General features: G+C 30.6%; 1 protein-coding gene and 1 long non-coding RNA gene across 2 annotated transcripts; both read right to left on the reverse strand.

Annotated features, from left to right (window-relative positions):
• Positions 1-231: 231 nt before the first annotated feature.
• On the reverse strand, positions 232-6,535 carry LOC109799429 (NADH dehydrogenase ubiquinone 1 alpha subcomplex assembly factor-like protein (DUF498/DUF598)). Its single transcript, XM_020359990.3, has 5 exons — positions 6,258-6,535; positions 5,574-5,690; positions 3,698-3,732; positions 2,231-2,331; positions 232-608 (listed from the first exon to the last, which is right to left on the reverse strand). The coding sequence occupies exons 1-5, from the start codon at positions 6,437-6,439 to the stop codon at positions 522-524; spliced, it is 522 nt and encodes a 173-aa protein (XP_020215579.2). The 5' UTR covers positions 6,440-6,535; the 3' UTR covers positions 232-521.
• Positions 6,536-7,244: 709 nt separating this feature from the next.
• Positions 7,245-8,695, reverse strand: LOC145955738 (uncharacterized). The gene is made up of 2 exons (XR_014432415.1): positions 8,415-8,695; positions 7,245-7,509 (listed from the first exon to the last, which is right to left on the reverse strand). It is a non-coding gene; the product is annotated as an uncharacterized LOC145955738 (long non-coding RNA).
• Positions 8,696-9,978: the final 1,283 nt, after the last annotated feature.

Below are 9,978 nucleotides of genomic sequence, written 5' to 3' on the forward strand. Positions count from 1 at the left end.
TTGTGTGGGAATCAACTGTTGGTGTCAAGCCAATTCAATGGGTAATTCTTTACAACAATGGTAGTTACTTCTACATCCTCTTAATTTTAGAGCCCAATACCACATCTTCCATATTCAAGAACTAAAATGACTATTTACTTGTCAAAATATATATAATACTTCACCTAAGTTTCATACAGGGAACAAACTCGTGATTTCTGCAGCATCACCCAAAACATATAATCTACAATGTTTCTTTTTCAACTATAACAAAGTGAAATAGCATTAAAACCAAACAAGTAGTAATTAGAGTCAAACTTTGCTGGGGTTAACAGCAGTCTATACATTATAATTCTCCTTATTACATTTGAAAACTGCAGCAATGACTCACTTGAGTTTAATTCACATTGTGCTATTGCTATGTCAAAACTTTCTAAATGGAAAATCAAACCATGTCCAAGGACTTGGGTTAAGATCCTTAGTGGCATGGATGTGAACATCTCTGCAGCAATTGGTGGCTACTAAGAATACAGGTCCAAGCTTCATGAAAATACTCCATATGGAAGAAGCGCAGCAGCCACAACTCGACCTTCTTCATTCAGTATGTTGTAAGTTGATGCTGCATTCCTCTAAGAAAATAGTAAAAACAATTTAATTAGAATATAGTTGGTATAAAAGTCACCCAGTTATGAAATGTCATGTATGGTAAAATAATTGATTTCTATAATAATCACTTTATCAGTCATAACTAGAGTGATTCCTAATTGATTGATAATGTAATTCTTTTACGATGACAGTGTATCAAAATTAAATTCTAATTAAAACAATAAATAAATCATGTAACATTTAAAATTCAAAGAGCACTTAAACTAGTAATTTTGGTTGGCTTTTTATTACACTATTTGTAATTATCTTTATGAGCATAATACCATAGATCAGTTTTAAGCTTCTTTATTACATTATTTGTAATTATCTTTATTACATTATTTGTAATTAAACTTTTTCCTAATCATTTTTACTATCATGCTTTAATTCTCCCGTCATCCGTATTTGTCATCCGTTTTGCACTAAAATTTTCTCACCATTTGGCATCACCTTTCAAACAAATTTCAGTTCTGGTATATCTTAATGTGAACCAAAAATAAGTAAACGGACCTCTGAACCAGATAGAGAAGAGTAATAACAATGAACAAACAGGGATAATGAATTTTGTGGATGGAACCAGTAGAACAAAACTCTGAAGATACCTAAAATGAAATTCACCAAATGATACAGATTTGCAGACAGGTATGCTGAAACAACTCCTAAAACCATGTTAACTTGCCTCTTATACTGTAACAAATGTCCCAAAGCATTTTCTCCTACAATTAGAGTCTGTTTGAGTAAACTTCTCCAAAAACAATTCTAGGAGAGAAAAATAGCAAAGAAAAATAAAATAAACTTTTCTATAAGCTAATTTATATAAGCTCTCTCTTATTAGTTTCTCCAAAATCTTATTTTCAATACATGTATAAGCTAGTTTTAAATTATGGAGAAACTTACTTTGATTTTCAATTCCTATGTTTCTCTCCTAAAATACTTTTGGAGAAGCTTATCCAAACAGACCCTTAATTAGCATTGATTTCGCATCAAATCATGTTATTTATAAATTGTTTTTTAAAAAAACAACAGTAAATACCTATTTTTTAAAAGTTCTCATTATGATTGCAAGCTTTGGAGAGAATGAGAAGGGCTAAACATAAAAGCATTGAATCTGAAGGGTATGAATAACAAGCAGCACTCCATAGTTTGGCTATAAAGTTAAAAGACCAATATAGCTCATGTATTATATTCCAACAAGGAAAAAGGCAAAATGAATCAATTCAAAATTGATAATCTATAACACCATATAAAGTTATAACAGAGACATCTTTTTCCCTTAGTGAAAAAATAAAATAAGAAAGGCACACACTTGTCCATACACCCCGTCCCCCACAAAAGATGCAACCTAAAAAGATCAGGTGAAAATAATTTTGGGATATAGGGAGGAAAGATGGGCCTCAAGTTCCCACCATCTTCTTCAAGTCCTTTTCCCTTCAAAATCTTAGAGACAAGTTTAATAATTCTCATGTCCCCTTTGTACTGACAACCTAAGGATCAATCTGATAGTTTACTTAGATTACTTAATAAAACATAATAATGAGTACCAACAACGTAAGATGAACTAATGAAGTCAAGTTTGGATCTCATAAATTAAATCAATCATATATACCGAGTCAACAGCCTCTAACTTAATGCCAGTAGACCGAATAAACCGTCTAACTTCAGGATCTACAAACTGAATGTTCCTTCCACAGCCAAGAATCAAAATCTCTGGCAAAGAATAAATCAAAGTGGCATTTAATATATAAGATTAAAAGCAATTGGATAATTAAGCATAGCATTCAATTTAGTAACATAATAAAAAAAAAGGCAATGCCTGGAAATTAACACAGTAATTAACTGTACAGGGAACAATATATCAAAGAGATTAGGGGTGAGCATTAAACCGACACCCGAACCGAACCCGAAAAACCCAAAAAAAAATATTGCTTTTCGGTGGGTTCGGGCGGGTCTTATGGGTAAATCGGGTTAAAATTTTGATTTTATACGGGTTATATTGGGCGGGTTCGGTTTTGAATTTTTAAATCCGCTAAAAATCGAACCCAACCGAAAATGAGATAAGTTTAAATTTTTATTACTTTTGTATAACTAAACAACAATGGTCCAAATTTAAAAGTCTTTATTTCAAGTATAATATAGCCATCAATTTGTAACTTATTTTTTTCCTTTTTCTCATAACTTAGATATTTATTTTGTCTTCTCCTTCCTCATTCAACTTCTCAACACACTAGTCCATTTTTAGAGTTATCTTTTTACTTCTTTCTTTGTCTTTCTTTTCCATCTTCTTATCTCCATTTTGAGTACATTTTGTGTGACTGTGATTTCTTATGGTTTTGTAATCTAACTTTATATTTCTTTTCCATGTAACAACTATGAATTTTGTTATCTTTTATTTTTGCTTCTTTATTTTGTAAATGTTTCAACTACGAATCTATTTACACCATCTATTGTCACCTTCATTCTATTTTTATACACTATTTTAAAAATATTTTTTATCTTTTTAAGCTTCATCTTCGTTAAGATAAATTGGTCTACAAAAAAATTCAAACCCGATTATACCCACCCGCTTAAATCCGAATCCGTTTTAACCCGAATCGCCTCAAATCGAAAGCTCAGTCGGTCGGATATGGGTCACATTTTTTCAAAGTCGGTTTACAACGGGTTGGACATTTTTCACCCGAACCCGACCAAACCCACCCGTTGCTCACCCCTAAAAGAGATCAACTGAGAGAAAAAGAGAAAGAACAGTAGAAAAGATAATTAGATAATAAGTAGCAAGCAAAATGATATTACTTCACTTAATTTGCATAATTGTAAAAGTGGGATATGTATCTGCTTTAAGGTCCTAACTAAAGCAGTACAGGGACCACCACTCTTCAATATATCAACCACTTCCAAAGTGAATTAGAAAGTAGCATGAATTTGGTAATACTTCATCCATAGAATAATCAATCATGAACTATCCCTGCCTAATGCCAAATAGGAGAGATAAAAGGAAAACTAGAACTGTACCAAAAAATAGGGAAAAAAATAGAAAGTCAAGGAGAAAAAAGAATGTCAAAACTAAAAAACCAACCTGGAATAGGGCGAACAATTTGGAAGAGTGACAAGCTGCAACAAGGAACAAGATGACAATAAGATAAAGCAAGACTAATTAATGCCTATTCTCCTAAAACAAGCAGAGATGGAACTAGAATATTATAATGCATTCACTTATTGTTTCTTCTTTTCCTGTTTCATAACATAACTATCACACATATGATGCACATATCCTTTATATTGAAGGGGAAAATTAATCAGATAATTCATTATCAATTATCAGAGGTTATCACCCATTTCTTGTATTCTCAATTCTGAGGACATAGAAAATAAAAGACTCAAGTATAATAAACACATTGTAGGCACTCTCCATCCAGAAAGGAATTTAAGTATTTTAAAATTTTAGGAAAGAGGTAGTAGTAATGAAAAGATTAAAGAAAAGGAACTTGCAAGAGAAAAGCAAGCAAAACAAGTGGGTGAATAAGATCTCCTCCAAAACAGATTAAATAGGACATAATAAAAAAACCACAGATAAAAAGGAAGTGCATGCAGCTCATGTGCAAGCCACCATTTGCTTATGTCTTGACATGCCAAAACATGAGAGAGCATGTCACGTCATGTCACTTGGTGTTGAATAGATTTTGACACAAGTTCTTGCGTGCCAAGTTCTTCATTCATTCCTGATTTGAGCAGTTATACACAAGCTATCCTATGTGTATGCTAATTTTGCCTTTGGTGTTTGCTTGGTTGTCAAGTTCAGATCTGAAAGTTGTTTTTTTCCTATGAAACACTAACTCCAACATCGACACAGACCCAGCTAATGTCCAAAATGTAGGACATGGGGACACGGCATATATATATATATATACAAGCTGGCAATTTTTATATGATAATGACTCTTAGAAAATGAATTATATCTCTTAAAAGATAAAACGAGTAATTCTTATGGAAATGAGTCTCACAATAGATAAAAATGTTATGAGCCTTGCAATATTTATAAATAAGTTGAATTTTAAATTTTTTCATAATAGGAGTGTTAGATAAGTGTTTAACTAAGGGCGGGTCTAGACTCACTACCTTGGCTTGTGTCCAAGTTGTGCCGAAACATGTTAAAGTTGTGTGGAAGAGGTGTTTGAACCATTTTTTTTTTTTTTAATTGAAACACATTGGAGAGTTGTTGAACGCATGTTAAAGCGTGTCTGACAAGTATCATGTCCAAAACATGCTGACATGGTGTTATGTAGATGTGTCGGTGCTTCATAGTTTTTTGCTTCATTTACGTGTGTTCCACACAAGTGGCTATGTTTTGGCTGATAGCTATTGATGATTTGGTTGTTTCTTTATACACAGTAGTATTTCACAGTTCTTCCTTTGATTAGGAGAAGTGTTCGGGATGAAGCTCACATTATTTTCCCTCTAAGGTGTAGTAGCAAGGTCAAATGCTTCTGTGACCTATCTGCTTAATATACCACTTTGACTTTGTTACAGTAGGAGAGTGGCAGTTGCCTAAGTTCTCAGAAGGGTTATTACTTTTTGGTTTATATTCTTTGTTGCTTTATTTTCTGCTGATAGATAATGTTAAGGGTGTTCAAATATATTCAGAAATAATATTATTATGGTTTAATGCAAGTTAAATTGCTCCTTTTTCCTATTTTTCTTCAAGCATCAAAAGTAAATCCGAAACGTCGGACTTGGATTACTAACTCGATTCTTTCTTCAACTTCAGATATCATATAAGAGATCGATTTCAGGAAAAACACTAACTACACAAAAAATACAAAATTATACTAGTTTCATTAAAGACATGAATTGAGAAGTTAAAAGGAACAGGACAATGCAACGATGCTTATTAAAAGAGAAACAGTATTAACGAAAGATAGGGAGGAGAAACAAGGGGCATAGAACAAACAAACCTATCAGGAGTGATCTCTGAAAACTTCTTAGGTTTCCAAGACATGAGCAAATTTCCAACGCAAAGCAAACTTCCTTCATATTCAACCCCATTTACAGTAAACCCCGTATCATTATACCTAAACAAATACAAACCAAAAGAAAATATTTTACAACCAAGTCAAGTCCATGCAGAAATCATATGCTATAAGCTCATTTCACCACCAAGTCCACTACGTGAACCCCACATTGAAAAAATGAAAATTTAAAACACCCCACTTCCCAGAATGAAAGGAAAAAGCCCCCCCCCCCCCCCCCCCCCCCCCCCCCCCCAAAAAAAAAAAAAAGCAGAAAGGAAGAGAGAAATTGCAATCAAGTCAAGTCCCAGCACCAATTATATGCTATAATATAACATATCATGATGCTATTTAAGACTATTCTAGAAAACCCATTTCACATTCAACTCTCTTGCATGAACCCCATGTTAAAAAACTTAAAATTCAAAATACCCCATTTTCCATAATGAAAAGAAAATCCCAAAAAAGCATAAAGGAACCTAGTTAATCAAATCTTTGCTCCAACATTACACATCATGATGTTAAGACAATCCTAGAAAACAAACCCATTTTACATTCAACTCTCTTCCTTGAACCCCATGTTAAAAAAATAATTTTTTTTCTTCTTAAAAGATGGATTGGAAGGGGTACCCTTGAAATCGGAGCTGGTCCTCGGGGACTTGATCGATGAGGTTGATCTGATCGTAGAGAGAGAAAGAGCGTCGAAGAGAGGGTAAGGGATTAACATGGTTGTTGTAAGGCTTTAACGGTTCTTTGCGGAGAGTGCGTATGAGAGTTGGAAGTGCAGACACTGCTCTTTGCCTCACCACCATCCTCTTGCTCTACCTTTCCCAAACCCAAACTCAATTCGCCTCCTCCACCTCCTCTCTTTTAGCGTTTTTTTCTTCTTCTTTATTTATTATTATTATTACATAGGAAAATGTTTCTTGGACACCCTATATATATATATTTTTTATTATTTTATGTACAAGTTCCTTCCCATAGCACACTTTCATATTAGTATTTGAAATGGAAATCATTTGTTAGTGCACGTTTGATAACACGTTTAAAATGCCATTCAAAACAAAAAAAAAAATTATGTTTAAAATGTAAAAATTATAATTAATAATTTTTATTTTGATGTGATTTATCACGATCAAAACTTTAACTAAATACACACTTAAACTAGAACAACCTCGTAAATCTGATAATTCATATTTCACATATTTATTAGTTCTTAAATGCCTATGTTAGTATATATTTAGAAAGAAAAGAAAAAGAATTAAAAGAAAGAAGGGATACATGTAATAAAATAAAAATATAGGTTTAATTACACTTTTTTCAAAAGTTTATTTTTTTAATTTTGGAAAATTTTGTCATTCTTTTTTTTTTTTGTGATTTATGCTTTCCAACTTTGAGACTTTGATTGATAACTTGTATTCTTTATTAATTTTTTATCAAAATATTAACAAAGTATTTTTGTGGCGTGTCTGATAAAGTTAATGACGTGATAATATTTATTTGAAATTGATGAGATAATATTTTTAAAATAAAATAACATTTCAAGTAAATTATTTTTAGGTTTTTGGTTTATAGTGTAACGCCCAATTCTTACACTCAACAGTAAAAATTATAATATACTTATAATATTTCTGCAATTATAGCATTAACAAAAAAAAAAATAAAAGTAAAGAAAAGAATATCTTGTGAATTTAATAAATGACATATGGTTCTAAAATATCTAGAATAACGTATTATTTTACACAGCATTTCTTTCTTTCAATTCTATTACAATAATAAATAAAATTATAACAGATTCATCAAATAGCCTCCACATTCTCATTTCCTTCCAAGAAAAAGCTATATCAACTGCAAAATGATCTGGAATCCCAAGTAGATCCATCTATTTTATAATATTTTTAATTTTAAAAACAAAGAAAAGAAAGGAGTAAGAACAATATCCAATAAATACAATAATTCGAACGAATAAACATAATTATTTATAAACAAAATTTTAACATATATATATATATATAAAAATATATATACAGATTTAAATATTAGATTTTCTTGATACAATAAAATTTGAATTATACTTGTAGTGACTAGTCAGGATAAATGAGCATCATTATAATACCAACCAACAATAGGATATTTCACCTCCATTTCTTACTCATTTAAATCCCCAAGGTTAAACCTCCAGCTACAAATAATTCAAACTTTATCTTCTATGGCCATAGAACAATATTTATCTTCATAAATACGTGAAGAAATAATAACAATTTGAGTCAGAGAGACTTTAACAGAACTATGTCATAGTTGATAATAAATATATTTATTATAAAATAATTAAACAATATAAAATGTGAATATATTAATAATTATTATGGATAAGGATAATCATAGAATAAGTAATAGTAATTAAAGGTTAAACAAATATATGAGGTTAGAAACACCCCACGAAATAATAAAAATAATATAAATAAATAAACATAATAATTAAAAGTTAAGTGGTTAGATGAGGTTAGGAACACCTCACTGAATAAATATAACCATAACATAGATAAACATTATAATTAAAAGTTAAGTAGTTAAATGAGGTTAAGAACACCTCACTGAATAAATATATAAATATAGTAATTAAAAGTTAGGAATTAGATGAGGTTAGTAACACCTCACTAAATATAAGCAAATAGATGAGGTTAGGGATACCCCACTAAATAAATAAATAAATAAATATAGTGACATAAATAAATATACATAATAGTATATAAGATTTTAAAGAGATAAGGTTCTCCTCCCCCTTACCTAGATAAACAAGAGCTACCACTTGAGCAGAACCTCCTCTGTTAGATTCCCTCTCTCTTTCCTCTCTCTATTTCTCCAGAATTTCCTTCTCTCTAGAATTCTAAATTTTCAAAACCTTAGGCCCCTATTTATAGAAATTTTGAAGTTACTATGCACTATGCACTATTCATTAAAATAATATTATAAATTACTATGCAATATGCACTATTCATTATTATATTCAAATTTATTATAAAATTTGAAACTCGTCCCTCGCAGCCGCCCCTTCACTGTGCAATTGCATAGTAAAATACTATTCATACATACGTATACATAAATAGTAAAATACGTATATATAAATAGTAAAAATATGTATATATAAATAGTAAAATACGTATACGTAAATAGTAAAATACGTATAAAAATATGATAAACCTTCTAATAATCTCAATACATAAAATAACCGTTTTCATAAAATTTTGGAATGTTACAGTATTCATAAATACGTATACATGAATAGTAAAATATGTATATGTGAATAGTAAAATACATAAATAAAATACTTATTCACATAATAAATACATAAAAATATTTCTTTTCATTGACTAAAATTTGGGATGTTACAATTCTCCCCTCCTTTTAGAAATTTCGTCCCCGAAATTTTCTTGAAAATAAAAAATAGGTATGCTCTTCGCATTTTGCTTCCTAATTCTCATATAACTTTATTGATGTACAATTCTATCAATCTTACCAAGAAATATCTAATATTAATAAATACAAGGTGAGCGAACCTATCCATTATAATCCAAATAAGATCAAATTTCTTAAGCATATCAGATATAACTACAACTAAGTTCATAAAATCTTATTTTCAAATTATGACATCTAAAGACTGTAAAAATATCAAAAGATTCTAATGTTCCACCTTAAACTTTTGACATACTATATACTAATATACAATTTTTTTTTTCCTTAGATCATGCTTCCGCTGCGCTACTCTGATATATTTTAGTATTTCTAACTGAATGTTAAGAGTACTCTTATGTTATTTATCTAAGATCATCTTCCTTAATTCGAAATTACTAGGCACATAGATTCCATCTTCAAACCTCAAAACACCATCAACTTCCAAGCGTAAAGGGTTATCTATACCTCTACCAATCTTTTCCACTTGGCTTATTAAGAAAAGATTTAACTCTTAAGTCCTCTAATCACACCCATTAATCTATTAGTCCTCTCAACATACTCAATTTAATGCTCCTAGGGGTGAACTTACACATCATGCTTAAGCTTCTAATCTCCTCAATCAAATTCAACCTTTACATTTTCAAAAATGAAAAATGAATGATCATCCTATTTAAGGCATTTGTCACCATATTACTTAAATTTTTAAGACCCTCTCCAAGGATAAAGTACTTAAACGTAAGTTTACTAGATACGTATAATCAATCTCTAAGTCTTACCACCATATCTATATCCAAGGCAACCTCATATCTACTATCTTGTCTTATAATTTCATGTCTTGCCATCAAAATGAATCAACTAATTATGTTTCTCTAATTTCCTTCAATAGTCCATTCTCTAC

The sequence above is a fragment of the Cajanus cajan genome, chromosome 3 (genome assembly GCF_000230855.2).
Source record: "Cajanus cajan strain Asha chromosome 3, NIPB_CcT2T_4, whole genome shotgun sequence".
NCBI lineage: Eukaryota > Viridiplantae > Streptophyta > Magnoliopsida > Fabales > Fabaceae > Cajanus > Cajanus cajan.